Genomic DNA, 15,994 nt, shown 5'->3' with positions numbered 1-15,994 from the left:
AGTGCCTGCCTGCTGCGTCGAACTCTCAAAGCGGCATGGCTGCAATGGACCTCTTCGACGAGTACTTCAAGCAGGCCGATTTGGATCGGGATGGGAGGATAAGCGGCGGGGAGGCTGTTGCGTTCTTTCAGCGATCCAATTTACCCAAACAAGTATTGGCTCAGGTTGGATTTTTCGCACCCTCGTTTCTTGATCTGTTGGTTGTTTCCTGGCAGATCTTGTCCGATTTGTTTGGTGTTGATGAAATTCGGACGAGGGTTTTGTATCCACTAGCTTTGTGATGAAGATTGGCCTGTAGCTGCTATGCATTTGATTTTGATGTTGGTTGATTTTGATGTTGGTTGATTTTGTTAGCCATGTTATTAGGGGACGAGCAACTCTAGTTCTTTATACGATTGAACCGCGAGTAGTTCAGGAATTTGATATCATGGGTAAAAACAGCTGAAAGTTAATCCAGCAGTAATAGATCATGTATCTTGATGTCAACTCCATATCCAAAAGCAAATCCTGGACTATCCCACATAATTTTAGCCGATGAATCATTTCTGATTTTCTGTCTCATCCAAAGAGTTCCTTGAATTCGGGCTTTGGCATTTGGTTGACTATACAATTCAATTCTTTCAGCACGTTAAACAATCCCAAGAAGATATATTGTAATTGTGATGAATATCAATTCAAACATCAAATCAATATTAACTAATGATACCTGCAGTTTGTTAGTTTGAATAATCTCAGTGCCAGTTCTATGCATACTCATTATGGGCATAGTGCCCATGGTTTTAGGCTCTGATCTTTTCACGCATGTGAAACCATATCAAAATTGACAAATTGTGCTATGAACTTGACAAGTTTGCTTGCCAACTCATGTGCTTATCCTTATGTTGTCCTGGCAGGAAAAGAATTGAGTTACTGTAAATTTTGAAGGCTTGTTCGAGGACAAAGAGAACCTCTCTATCCTTGTTATATAACACAATAATTTGGAAAAAAATAATGGTCAATCACATTGTTTCATTTCTCTTCTAATCATGTAACTTTCTTTTTTTTTGATCTTATCACAACTATATATATTTTTTTCCATTGTTCCTTTTACTCAAGGCTTCTGGTCATGGTTCTACTTTCTCATGTCTGTTTTATGCAGGTGTGGATGCATGCTGATCAAAATCGAACTGGTTTCCTTGGTCGTACTGAATTCTATAATGCCCTGAAACTTGTGACGGTAGCACAAAGTGGTCGTCAATTCACACCTGAAATTGTGAAGTCAGCACTATATGGACCAGCTGCAGCCAAGATTCCTGCTCCAAAGATAAGTCCAGGGTCCTCAACCCTACCCCCGATAAATTCTGCAACTGCACAACCTGCCATCTCAACGAATACTTTGCACCCACCTTCTAATCAATTTAGCAGCATAACACCAAATGCTCCTCAAAATCCTGGTTTCAGGCCAACGCAAGCACCTCAAAATGCAGTCATGAATCAACAATTCTTCCCCACAGCAAATAGTAATTTCACTAGGCCACCTCTAGCATCTCCTATTGTCGCTTCACCTCAAATGCAGGCAGGCAATCTAGGATTAGTGAGAGGTAGTGTTGCAGGACCACGCCCACCAAGCTCAAGCAACTCAAGCTTATCCACTGATTGGCTCACTGTTAAATCAAGTAGACCTTCTGTTGGTGTGACATCTCACCCTCCTATTAGGGGAAGTATTCCCGCTCAGACTCTGGATGGGTTTGGCTTAGCCCTTTCAGGTGCAACAGGAGTGCCTTCTAATGCACAGATACAATCAATACAAGCATCCTCATATATGACAAAACCTAAAGATCAGAACTTACCACCATCTACACCCACACAGCTGAAGTCACTTGTTGCATCTGGAAAAGATTTATCTTCTAATACATCTTTTGGAAGGGATCTTTTTTCTGCAACTTCACAAGTGAAATCAGATGCTCAAGTTAATCCATCTATCATTGCCCCCGTGGCTTCTGGTCCTCAAAGTTCTATTAGGCCTCGTCAACTTGATCCTACTCATATTGTCCAGTCAGTTCTTCCTGTTGGAAGCCAGCTGCAACAAACTCAATTAAGTGTAAAGCAAAATCAGTTTGATAACCTGAAAACCAGTTCATCATTGTCTGCACCTAATGCAGCTGAACTTGCTAACTCTGCTTTAAATCAGGCATGGCCAAAGATAAGTCAAGCTGATATTAAGAAGTACACTAATGTATTTGTGAATGTTGACAAGGATAGAGATGGAAAAATTACAGGCGAACAGGCACGGAGCCTCTTCTTGAGTTGGAAACTCCCTAGAGGTAGTGATCAAATCACTTCTTAAGATTGTGCTACAAGTATTCCAGTGGATTGAGTTAAAAAATCACGAATACTTTAAAGAACATAAATGTTTCCAGAAACTATTCCCATTTTTTAATCGCACTTTTGATTTATCTTTCTCGAACTTCACAGCTCTATGATAAAATCCAACTTGATCTTGAAAGTGTTCTACCTCATCCTGTGTGTCCATGACTATGTTCTAATTTTTTTAAATTTTTTTTGCACTATTTGGAGAATTATGCAAGCTTTAGTTTCGTAATTTCACTTAAAAGGGGCTTCTTACCCCTTGTTATAACAATCAACATTTTTTTTTCATTTCTTGGAGTTTTACTTAGGATTTAACATGCTGGGAGGGTAAACATTGTTTGTGGTTCCTTGCTTTGGAATCTCAAGAAAGCAACGCCTTTATGTGCATGTGAATAGTAGCACTGCAGGAGGGGCTGCTTCTGGAATTTGTGGGTTTTTTCATCTTGCATGTTCCATACCTAATCCTTGTTGATTCTACCCTTTCTTAGTAATGACTGATATACTGGAAACTGCATTCATTTATATTAGTTTCTGTATAGAATGTTAATATACTACTTTATAATTATTGTCTTATTGATTGGTTATACCCTACTAAAAATAGAAGACTTATCAAATTGCGTGTTTCCTCTTGACATATTTGTTATGTTTGCTTATTTATTTATTTTTTTTGGTGCCAGAGGTCTTAAAGCAGGTCTGGGACTTATCTGACCAAGATAATGATAGCATGCTTTCTTTGAGAGAATTTTGCATTGCTCTTTGTCTGATGGAAAGATACTGGGAGGGGCACCCTCTTCCACCTGTGCTTCCAAATTCTGTTATGTACGATGAAACACTACTGCGTGCTGCAGGTATGCCTTCAGCTGCAGGTGTTCCAATGTGGCAGCCAGGTACTGATTTACCTTAGTATTGTCTCCTTATGCCTTGGCATCTTGTGCTAAAAGTTATTATGGATTAGGGTTACCACAGCAAGGGCAACCTGGTCATCGTCCTCCGATACCAACTGGAGTAAGGCCACAAATGCCAAATTCTATCCCATCACAGGCTTATAGTGCGGGACACTTGGTGCAGCAAAACTTAGCAACACCAGGGCCAAACAATAACATTGTAAAAAATCTTGGGAGGGATGGACACACCAGATTGAACTCAGATCATGAAACAACAAATTTGGACAATAAAGTAATTTCTGATTTGAAAGCATTTCCTTTTTTATACCAACTAGCAATGGAAATAACTTTCTTAAGACTAAATGAGCCAGCATATCACAATTGATAATATATAACATTTTAGTCTTTTTTAATCTGACTATATCTTGTCCTAGTATGTTTCTTTCTATTGTTTAACAACAACAATCAAGCCTTATCCCACTAGATGGAGTCGGCTATATGAATCCTTTTACGCCATTGAGCTCTATCTCCTACTATATCATCATCTATACTTAAATAAATTTTATCTTATTTTATAGTTGCTAACCAAGTCTTTTTTAGTCTTCCTCTTCCTTGTTTGTTATGTATGTTTGTCATAGTTTCATATCGCCTAACTGGAGCATTTATTGGTCGTCTGAGTACATGTCTGTACCATCCTAAACGTGTCTTTCGGAGTTTTCCCTCAATAGATGCAACTCTGACTTTCTTTTTAATGCACTCATTTCTTATTTTGTCCATCCTCGTATGTCCACACATCCATCTTAACATTCTCATCTCTGTAATTCTCATCTTCTGCTCATGTGCTCGAGTCATAACCTAACATTCAGCTCCATATAATATAGCAGAGCTAACTATGATTTTATAGAATTTTCCTTTAAATTTTAGAGGTACTTTACAGTCACATAAAACACTCGATGCTCTTCATTTCAACCATCCTGTTTGTATTCTATGTAAGACATCTCTCAATTCCTCCATTCTTATGCAAAAATTATCCTAAATATTTAAAGCTCTCGGTTCTGGGCAACTCGTCATCTCCTATCTTAACAATTGTCTCATTACGTTTAATATTACTAGACTTAAGTTTCATATATTCTGTCTTTATTCTACTAAGCCTAAAATCTTTCCCTTCTAGTGTTTCCGCCAAGATTCTAGTTTAGCATTTACTCCTTCACGTGTTTCATCTACCAAAATAATTTCATCTGCAAACAACATGCATCACGATACTGTATCTTGAATGTGTGTAGTGAGTTCGTCCATAATTAGTGTCTATTGTTTAAAAAAAAATAAAAATATCATTTTCATTATTCTCGAAAATCTTTTCTTGATAAGGAAACAATGTAAAATAAGGAAATCTTGTTTTCCCTCTTTTGAATATTACAAAGAATCAATGAATCCATCTCATGGTAGGATTATTGCTTGACTCATACAACATAGAACAATTGGCGCATGGATATATTGTTGGGAGGTATCAAATTTCAGGTCAGTATTGATGGTGGATATGGTGGCCAGTGCATTAGAGTGATGCTGACTATATATTATCTTTTGCAATGGTGTATATGCACTAATGTGTTATGGGTGATGGCATATGGCAGCACCACACCAAAGTGATGTACAAGTCAAGCTTAGGTTTAATAGACTATCTTCACCTTTTGGAGTTCATACCCGAAGTGGTGCCAATTTGTTTGTTAATCTTTTTATTTGATTAACTAATTTGTGTCTATGAAATTCTCTCATGTTACATACTACAACCATAAGTATTCAAGCATTTAATAGTCTTCAAGTAATTACAAGTTTTGGTTCAGTTTTTCATTAATCAAATAAGTTTATGGTGTGAATGAATGAATGAAAGTGGGTTCAATGCTGGAGTTACTTGGAGAAGGCATGACTGTAATCTGTATACTGGTTACTTGGATAATTGGATTTGTCAGAGATAAATCAGAAATAGACAAACATCAAATTCCTCTTTTATGTTAGATATTAAATTTTTTGTACGTGACATACTTCATTAGAATTTTACTTGTTCAACTCGAATCTTGCTTTGTGACCAAAATGTCACGGATTCGAATCCTGGAAATAGTCTCTTGCAAAAAATAGGGTAAGGCTGCGTACAATGGATCCTTCCCCGGGACCCCACATAGCGGGAGCTTTGTGCACCGGGCTGCCCTTTTTAACTCAAATCTTGCTTAGCTTTCTCATGTATGTTCTTAGAACAGTCTATATGCAAGTTATCTTAGGCCTCAAATATTTTTCTTATTTATCTTTGTTTCAGATTCAACAATCAGAAAAGCAAATCCTTGATTCAAAAGAGAAGCTGGAGTTCTACCGTACCAAGATGCAGGAACTTGTGAGTCTTTTTCTGTTAACATTGGCGAAAATCACCAACACACTATTTATGAAACCATTTTGTATGATACTTAATTATATAGTGTTGAGGACCTTATTGTAAATAGAATAGGATATAAAATGACAAAGGGTAAGACATATACACGGTAGAGGGAACCACCCAATATGAGAATCCTGAATAAGTTCCCTCATTCATCATGGTATTAAGGCCTCTTTTGTCCATAGTTTTTCTGCAATGTTGTCTGTTTTTGTGACTTTGCCATTTTCATAGAGACAAAGTATTGGGTTGCTTTCTGCATTATTTTGTTCTGGATTTGTCACACAACAAAGCTTCTGTTTGTTCCAGATGATTGCTGCTTTCTGCTTGTTTCTCATGTGATTTTAGTGTCATGATTCCATCTTTCTCTTCACTCTAGATCACCTGGGTGGAATCTTGCTGACTCTGGTGTTTTCGCAATCTGGGGGGAAGCTGCTTCTTCCCTGTTCTTCTGAAGAGAACACATATCAGATCTGAGTTCTCTATCCTGCAAAGAATAATCTCTGTTTTCTAAGACTTGGATAGGAAATCTATTTTTTATCTGTTTAAAGATCTGTTGTTTTAAGATCAAGGTTCTCAGCTTTTGGCAGATTCCTGCTTCTATCTATAATTTTCAGTGATGTCTACCTTGCAGCACTAGATTCCACAAGTATGGTAAAATGCTTACAAAATAAAAACACTATATAGTAGGGTAATACTAACTAAATTTAGAAAATTTAGATTACCACTAATTTTTAAATAGAAAAATAATTATACTGAAATGACGTGAGGCTTATTTAATGTTGAAGTTGTCATGAGGTTTGAGATAATGAAGTGTTGCACTTGATCTTGCAATCTGCCTTTTATGAAGTGGTTTGGACTAAATCTCAATCAATCTTTTTTTTTTTTAAGTTACATTTTGCAACGAATCTTGTGCCAATCAAATCTTGGATTGGATCCAATTCTTCTCACTGTTTATTATGAATGGCTTTACCTTTTAGTATGATAGGTGCTGCCTTTATTTTATTTTACTGCTGCAACAGAAAAATTAAGAATGTCTTCTGATCTTGACCTTTGAAGAAGTTGTGGCTTGAAGATCGCGGTTGCCTTTACTCAGGAGGACATCAACTGATGGTCGATGGTTACTGTGGTCGGTGTGCAGTTGGAGGATGTGAGTGGTTGAGCAGCCAATGAATTGTGTCCATTTGGCTGCAAAGGTAGTAGTGAGGGTGCTGGAGCTGGATTGGTGAAGGAGCTAGTGTCTGCAAGGGAGAGTTGTGGAAGACGATCTTTTTTCTCCTGCAGTTCGTCATCCTGCTGCAGTGGGAAAAATGATTATGATTAGAGCTTCAAGATATGATTAGAGCTTCAAGATCAAATAGGAACAAGAGATTGCAGAGTTTTTTTTTTTTTGGTTTTTGTCTTTGGGCATGTAGCATCGTTATAATTATGTGAATATTTGTTTGTTTGTGAAGCCTCCTTGATGTCCTAAGTCAGTTTGTCGACCAACTTCCTCCCTATCTTTTGTTTAGGCTTACCATGATTGTAAGTAAGCTGAAAACGGACCACCAAAGTTCCAGTCTACTAGAGCTTGTTAGTCATATGCTCAATCAACTAAATGAATGTTCTAGGTCAATAGAATGTTTGTTTAAACAAAATAAAGGTTCTAGGTTAATAACGAAGTAATGTGTTTTTTTTTTTTTTTGTTTTGCATTCCCTGAATGGGTAGTTTGAATTAGAATGATCATCTAAATGACTTTTGTTTGATTCATTTGAGGTCTAATAACAGATAGTATTGCATGTTTACCCTAAAATGGTGTATAGAGCAAAGGGTAATTTTGCCCTAGAAGAGAGAATGATTGGAGAATAAATTTATGTTTTTTTTACATTCCCTAAAACTCATTCCAATCTAATCTCTTCAACCAAATGCAAGGAACCAATCATTGTATATGTCATTCTATTGTGGATCCTTTCCCTCGTATCAAATATAACTTTCACCTAGTCAAGACACATCATTAATTTGACAATTAAATGTGACAACACTTTGTTAGCAATGGATAATGTCTATCTTAACCACTCATTTACCAATCAAATAGGCTCATTTAGTGGATTAGACAAACTTTATAACTATAGTACAATTTTCAAGGTTGTATACCTATATTTGTTAGAGACAATTGAAAAAGTAACTACTAATCAAGTAAGCTCATTTAGTGGATGATGTTAGACAAATTTTCTATTCTGTGCAGCAACTCTAGTCTGATCTCTAACATTTACTTATATTTGACAATTCAGAAAGAAAAACCACAATCTTGGTCTCTGTTTGATGTTTGATACTGTTAGATACTAAGTTGAACCTCCATAATTATTGAAGTTATGAATAATGGAATGTAATGGCATACTTTGATTCATTTATATGATTTACTGACTCAGCGTAGTGGAAGAAATGTTACACTTTGTATCACATAAGAAATGTTAGAATCTTATTGAATATATTTTTGATACAGTATAGATATGTTGCAAATACATTGTCTACCTTCTCGCATTTACATTGATCATGTTATCAAGTTTGCTAACGAACATAATCCATTTTCTTTCTACTTACTTTGTCATATATGACCAAAATTTGTTCAATATTCAAATCAATCTTTTTGCATTTTAGGTTCTTTATAAGAGTAGATGTGACAATAAACTAAACGAGATCACAGAAAGAGCATCTGTTGATAAGCGAGAGGTATGAAAAATTTGTCTATTTTACTTAGTTATTACTTGCTCATACTGGAAAGTAATGTTTCTTTGTTTTCACATTGTCTGGGCTTTGCAACTGAAAATTTTCCATATGTAGAAATTGTTTTACTAATCCAACCTTTTTAGTTTACCATTTATATGAAACCATTCTCTTAAGTTTGGTCAGAATCATTTTGCAATGCTGCTTTATCAATGGTTGATTATCGCAAATCACATTTATTGGTCTCCTATCTGCTCATGTTCAGTTCCTTATATCCATCCATGATGTGTTAATAAGCCACACCCTATGATTCTTTTGCATAATACTGGGTCACTGTGTTATGCCATCTGGATTCCAATTTCTTGAATGCCATTTGTTTGTAGGTATGATAAGTACACTAAAGATATTTCAAACCTGTGAACATTTTTAATTTGGAGTCCTTTATGTTAGTCTTAAAACTTAAACTAAACAATAGCTGAATGATTCTAATTTTGATTCCTTTATGTTAATCTGACAAATATGAACTAAAGAATAATGGAATGGTTTATAAACTTATAGAAGCATATTTTTCGAACTAAAGATTTTTCAATCAGAAGCATAATTGGCAATATATTGAGAGAGAAAGAGAGATTGATCTAATGTTATTGCGTGTACAAGTTAACACTTGATTTCACATACATTCATATTCAAATTAAATATTTTTTTTTATTACCTCTTATGCAAACATTGCAGAGTTCAAAATATTGGTGTAGGCCTTAGTGGCTGAGAAGAATGGTAGGTTTTCGGTGATGACCAGAAAATTGTCTCAGTTAGCTGGTGCCAACATGCCAGTCGGTAGGACTTGGCCTTACTTTTACTTGTAGGAAAGAACACTAAAAAATTAATCTTCAACATTGTATTATATACGGGCATATCATAAACTAGACAGTTGTCAGTGACTGCTAAACGGTTAGCTGTCAAAAGTCAGAAATGATGGTGATTATGTTATATGGATTTCCAGGGAAGATCTAGAATTATTTAGCATCTTCAATGGACTCTGTCAGCATGGTATAGTTTCAATTGCTTCTTATTGTTGCTTCACATCATACTCGGCTAATTTTTCAATATTGCTGCTAATTTTTGTTAGTCAATTTCTTAAAGTTCATCATTATGTTTATGTTGTCAACATCATTAAATTAATGCTGACAGTTCCTTTTAGCTTCGCTATAGTTTCTCCTTTATTGAATGATTTTTTTTTAGGTTGAGTTGTTGGCCAAAAAGTATGAAGAGAAGTACAAGCAGGTTGGAGAATTAGCTTCAAAGATGGCATTAGAAGAGGTCAAGTATCGTGACATTCAGGTCAGTCTATCATCATGGCATCAACAAGGGAACAGGAATTTGTTTGTATTGTATTTTTTAAATTTAAACTTCTTTTCAACCACTTGTTCTCTTGATGTTTAAGTTGTATATGGAATTTATCTGTTTCTATTTTATTTCATAGGAAAGGAAGGCAGAATTGCAGAGTGCAATAACTAAGATGGACCAAGGTGGCAGTGTTGATGGTCTGCTTCAGGTAAGCTTTGCTTTTGAAAGTTTCCAACACAACTGATAATAATTATCTATTTGGAACATATACAGGTTCGTGTTGATAGAATACAATCTGATCTTGAGAGTTTGGAGAAAGCTCTTAGTGAACGGTGCAAACAACATGGTGTTCATGTTAAAGCTACTACAACAATTGATCTTCCATTTGGTACTCATTTATATTTGACAGATTACTTTGCTATGTTTTGTTCTTTTGGTTATTTAGAAGCAGAGTGAAAATTCTGGCAATCATAGAGCTAAAAGATGCTGATTGTGTCTAGATGTGTTACAACTGTTGAGGCTGGTAGTTCTGATATTGGAGTTGTTATCTTTGCTCATTTGAAAACAAATAGTGTATTCATCAGTGTATTTTTCTAGTATATGTTTAGAATTGAGATTTTACTGTTTCATCAGTGTATTCTTCTAGTATATGTTCCTTTATCCTTTGTGGGTTGGACCTATATTAGTCGACTTTGGTTACTTCTTTCATAATGATTATTTCAAACTTTAATTTAAAAATTTTGGAAAATTATTCAGTAAAATAGTCCTTACTGAGTTTACCTCTGTTCTTATGAATTTTTGAGGCCAACTTCAAATAGTAATTAGGAATTATTGTGTGTTTCATGGTTTCAAGTTAATCGCTTGGCTGAAATGCATTGCTTTGGCCGTTGAACAGGACTGGTGTTGTATCAGCATAAGTAAATGCCAATATGCTGTCTGTGCCAACACAGTTTTAGTGGTATTGATGGAGACTCTGTCATCCAGTATCATTTGAGACTGACCAAGATAGGAAGATATTCTTATAGTGACTCGTCTTTTGATTTGTATGTTGGTCACTGAGAGGAGATGATGAATCATTATATAAAAGAAAGGGAAAGGGAAAGGGAAAGGGAAAGGGAAAGAGTAAAAGCAAAGCACCAAAAACAAAAAATAGGAGTGACCAAAGTAGGAAGAAATGAGATATGGATACATTCTACAGCCATAGATGTTCCAGTTCTGTTTGTGCTAATTCAACTTGGATATTAGAAGGATTATCTAATTTGGGGTTTGGAAAAATATAAGAGTGATCTCACTAGGATGCTCCATGAATTATCAATTATAATTATTTTAATATTAGTAAGATATAATCATTAGATGCTTATTATATCATTGTAATTTATTTGCTCTAAAATTTTAATTCCATTAACTTTCTAATTGCTATATAGTAATAAATAAGCTAAATAGAAGAAGGATATGTAAGAAACTCATTTGAATTGACCTTGACCCTCTTTGAAGTGTGTAGGGGGTGTTGTCACGGTGTTGTACCAAGACCATGCTATTTGGATTGGAGATTGAAACTCAGCATGACATCATACTTTAAACTTAGTATCTAATAGACGGGGAAAGCAGTTCTGTGTGCTTATTGAATTTCCGATTAGCTTTTTCCTAATCTTTTGTCAATTATCTTTATAATTGCTTAGTTTTTTTCTTTCATTTTAAGGTTGGGAATCTGTACCAGTGGAGGGGGCAGATCAATGGGATGAAGATTGGGACAAATTTGAGGATGAAGGTATTTTCATTTGCCCAAGGACAAATACTCATACTATGATTTTCAAAGGTTACATGACGTGGAAATTGTCAATACTGTCATAACCATTTGAATTTTCATATTTCTTCACCATATTTTGATGTACATATGTACACAATGATCCTTTTTAACGATGATAGATTTTTGTTTTAGATTTATGCTTTTTTATTCATAAAATATTTAACACATCTATTTCATCATGATCTTTGATTAGTATATTCACAAATATTAGGTGAAATATTCAACAGTTTATGTTAATTGTAGTATTTGGTAATCCAAGAGCATGATTGACTAGATCCTCTTATGAGTCAGACAATTGCCTAATTAACTGTTACTTTTTTTTTTTCTCTTTTCCCATGTTTTGTTCTTACATGTTGATGCAGTATTTTGTTATTCTGTCTAATCTAATGCTTTACATACAACATAATTGCTTCATTGAAGCGAGATATCCTACCCCACATTCCCATTAGGACTATTGTTGGGGAGACCTATACAAATGACCACAACAGAGTATCCTCAGGAAAATTATTTGTCTTCAACCGTTCAATGTGTGAGAATTTCTCTGATAATCATCTTTTTCTTTTACAGGGTTTACAGTCACAAAAGAACTTACCTCAGCAATTGTCAATAGTGTTGTTAATGGAGAGCTAAACTCCCCTACGATTTGGAGTGACAAAGCCTCTACTGAAGATAATTCTCCTATCGCATCTTCTTTCAGTGTTGATGGCAAGATTGAAAAGCTTAATGGTATCCATGAACACATGAATGGATCTGCCTATGATAACAGTGAGGAAGGATCAACAAAAAGCCCCACTAGTAGTCCTGGAAGAAGTACCTTTGAAAGTCCATTTAATTCCACACAATTCAGAGTAAATGAAGTTTCATCCTACAACAATGAAACTCATAGGTACTTTTATTTTCTTCTCTCTTCATTTTTCTCTTCTTTTTGTAATCATGAAGCAATTTATGCTAAAATTTAAATCTTTGCAGTGAATAGCAAGAACTTCAATTTTATGTTTTATGCGGTTTGGTGAATTTTCCATTGCACACATATTAACTTATTTATTGATGATATTCATTTGTCTTCTTGTGCATGTTCTAATTTCTCTATTATTTCTTTATTTGGGTTTTTCCTATATACCTTGAACCTTCATTTCAGAATAAATTCTGTAAAATTGTTCATTGTAGATCTTCATGTTCTGCTTGATATGGACACAATTTCTGATGATTTTTTCTAATCATGTTTTTTTTCCCTCTTCTGAAATGCAATTTCATTGTGTGCTTGTCATTTCTGTGGTCAACTTGTATGAACTGTCAACATGAAAAGGTAGCTGGTTCACCATGTATCAACATGAAAAGATATCACCATGAAAACACACGATATCTTCTTAGTTCCTAGTTGAGGATGAAGGATAACAAATATAATAGGAGACATTATTTTCATATTAAAACTTGTTTAATGAATATAACTGATGTAAAAATATAACATATGTAGCCAAGTTCTGTAACTTGACTAACTCCTATAAAATTGTTTCCCAAAATATTCTATTAGACAACTCTAATACCTTGGCAATGGTGAAGCAAACTATCTTATTATGATTGTGACACAATGATTTCTTCAAATGAAATCCAAAATATAATTTAAATTAAATTAAATGCATTATTCCTTTTCTCTAGTGATGTGAAGTCAAGTTTGATTGCTAACAAACTTGAGAAATACATAACATCATTCCTCTCTAGTGATGTGAAGTCAAAAATAATATTGAGATATCTCTAGAAGGTTCTTGGAAAAGACATCTGGATTTAAGTCTTGGCAATAAGTGTTGCATATATCTTGAGTAAGTTAAAAGTGACGTATCAACATGGGGGCCTCCTTTGCAAGTTTAGAGTTCATGATGATGATGATGATGATGCAGTATGCAAAATTTTTGTTTTCGTAATTGAGGGAGTGGGACAAGGGAATACTGTTTGTTCCTTTACTGTTATTTGATTTTGAAAAGAGTAGAACTTCTGATTTTCAGATAGGGAATGGAGCTTAGATTTGTTTTAGAGTGGAGGTGAGGGAGAGAGGAGAATGTTTTTTACTGGGTTTTCTAGTATTGATTGCTAATGCGGGAATAAATTGATAGTTGTGGGAGGAGAACGAGAATTTTTTTTGGAGTTCAAGGGCGAGGTGGAAGGTAGCAAATGAGGATGGGAGATGCTTGACGAAAAGGAGGATGATAGGAGGAAGTGCATGCGCCAAAGTTTTCCTCTTCTTGACTTTGTACTTCTTGTGTTGTCTTCCAGTAGGTCACTTAATGTTCATAGAATTGTTTGAGTTTAAATGAGCTGCTTTGAGAATCTTCCAGGTGATGAGAGTTGCTATGGAATTGTTTCAGTACATAAAAGGATCAAGTTATGACGATCAACATTGGTTGGGCTAAGAATGCAGGCGCCCAAGTGTCTGTGGTGAGAAGAGAATACCAATCTGCTTAGATTGTTTGAGAAAATAAAATCCAAATTTACTTGGAAGAGGATGGACGAGAGAGGATATAAAGTGAGATTATTTCAAGATAATTTCAAAATAAAGTAAGATTAAATTAACTGTATTTTTCATTAACGATCAAGTCGATTGTTGATATAGTGATTGTTTTTCATGTGGCATATAACGTTTTCTGAGATATCGAATCCAAGTTCACAGTGTGTAATCATAGAGAGAATACATTCTTCCTATGCCAACTAGCAATATTGTTTGAACTTATTGTATCATTGTGCATTAGCTTAATGATACAAGTATTAAACATTCGGAACCTTTGGCATCTTTTGATTAATTCCTTTATTTTCCACAAGATATAAGCTTTAATAAGAATTAAAGTATTGCTTAGACTTTTACATGTTTCAACTACTATCCTCACCAATCTTGACTCTTGACTCTTGACTATGCACTTGTTGGAAATAATTGTTGCAGTGATCATGCTGATGCTGAGTCCTCTATTTCTGGAGAAAAATACAATGATGATCCATGGACCTTTGATGATACTGCTTCAGCCTGGAAGGTAAATTACTGTCTGTGTGTGTATATGTTTTAGTTCCTTCAAAACGAAGGCATAAACAAAGCTCTTCGTCAGTGGATTCATTAATTAATATTGCTGTCATTACTTGCAGGAGAATGATTATGAGGGCGGTAGTAAGAATACTTTCTTCATGTCTGACTTTGATTCAGTAAAAGCAGACTCTCCAAGTGCTGGTAGCGTTTTTGAAAAAGAGAAGAGGAGCTCATTTTTTGACGATTCTGTTCCAAGTTCTCCAATGTTCAACTCTTCCTCATCAGCAATGTTTAATGATGGGCGAGATGGTTTCAACTTCAACAGTTTTAGCAGATTTGATTCTTTTGCTACACATGATAGTGGCTCTTTTCCTGCACGTGAGAACTTTTCTAGGTTTGACTCCATCAGCAGCGCACAGCCTGAAACTCTAGCACGGTTTGACTCAATCAGTAGCAATACAGACTTTGGTCACAAAAAGGGGGCCTTTGAATCCTTTGATGATGCTGATCCCTTTGGTTCAACGGGACCTTTTAAATCTTCTGGGGGGAATTCTCCGAGACAAGGCTCTGCTAATTGGAGGGCTTTCTAGGTCTTCTCCGAGGAAGAACTTTTTGAATAGTGTATGATGCAAAGTTGTGCTATTGTAAGCAAAAATGTTGGCTTCGTGCTCTACATATTCATGCCTCAGTTTGGTTGTAAGATTAGTTTTGCAGTTGCTCGTGTGCAGTATATTTTGTTTCCTTTCTTTTCTGTTGTCTATTTTGGGGGCTTAAACTTTGGAAGATTGTAATTTTGGTTAATCCTATGTTAAGAGTTCGTTTAATATTATGTATTAGATATTTCTTAGAGCATTCACATCAATTTCTCTATCTAAAATATAAAATTTAGGGTTAAAAAATTACCTGAATATCTATTTTTTAATAAATTATATCAACTTCTCTATTCTTCTTTAGAGAATGAAATCTATTCTTTAAATTTAGAAAAGTATTATTTATAAATTTATAATTTAAAGAATGTATAAAAGTATTATTTATAAATTTATAATTTAAAGAATGTATAGAGTAGTTGATTTCTTCTTTAGAGAATGAAATCTATTCTTTAAACTTAGAAAATTATTATTTATAAATTTATAATTTAAAGAATGTATAAAGTAGTTGATGTAAATTTTTTTTAATTATTTTAATAAAATTTTAAGATAAAATTTTTAAATAGGATATCTGATATGGATGTTTTTATGATTGGGTTCAGTCTCTTGTTATTGAGTCAACCCATTGGCCAGTCGGAGAGTACTGCTGAGATTGTGGAAGTAAGCATTTCAAGTTGTATCAGCTGGAATGAGTCGTGATGTGGAGAGAAAACGAAAGCAAAATTTTGCAGTTAGCTGCTACGGGAAAAGAAGCTAGAGATGATTGGGCTAAGTGAGAAACAAAAAGGGAGCTGGCAAAGAAAAATTCATCTAAACTTGTGCTAATTGTCAAC

General features: G+C 34.8%; 1 protein-coding gene across 1 annotated transcript; it reads left to right on the top strand.

The window, feature by feature from the left end:
• Positions 1-30: 30 nt before the first annotated feature.
• On the top strand, positions 31-15,350 carry LOC121967619 (epidermal growth factor receptor substrate 15-like 1). Its single transcript, XM_042517949.1, has 13 exons — positions 31-164; positions 1,139-2,303; positions 3,027-3,236; positions 3,305-3,525; positions 5,542-5,616; positions 8,291-8,362; positions 9,596-9,694; positions 9,837-9,908; positions 9,974-10,088; positions 11,400-11,468; positions 12,075-12,393; positions 14,437-14,524; positions 14,634-15,350. The coding sequence occupies exons 1-13, from the start codon at positions 36-38 to the stop codon at positions 15,102-15,104; spliced, it is 3,105 nt and encodes a 1,034-aa protein (XP_042373883.1). The 5' UTR covers positions 31-35; the 3' UTR covers positions 15,105-15,350.
• Positions 15,351-15,994: the final 644 nt, after the last annotated feature.

Source organism: Zingiber officinale, chromosome 3B (genome assembly GCF_018446385.1).
Source record: "Zingiber officinale cultivar Zhangliang chromosome 3B, Zo_v1.1, whole genome shotgun sequence".
In the NCBI taxonomy this organism is placed as follows: Eukaryota; Viridiplantae; Streptophyta; class Magnoliopsida; order Zingiberales; family Zingiberaceae; genus Zingiber; species Zingiber officinale.
This window is presented reverse-complemented; position numbering and strand designations above follow the sequence as displayed.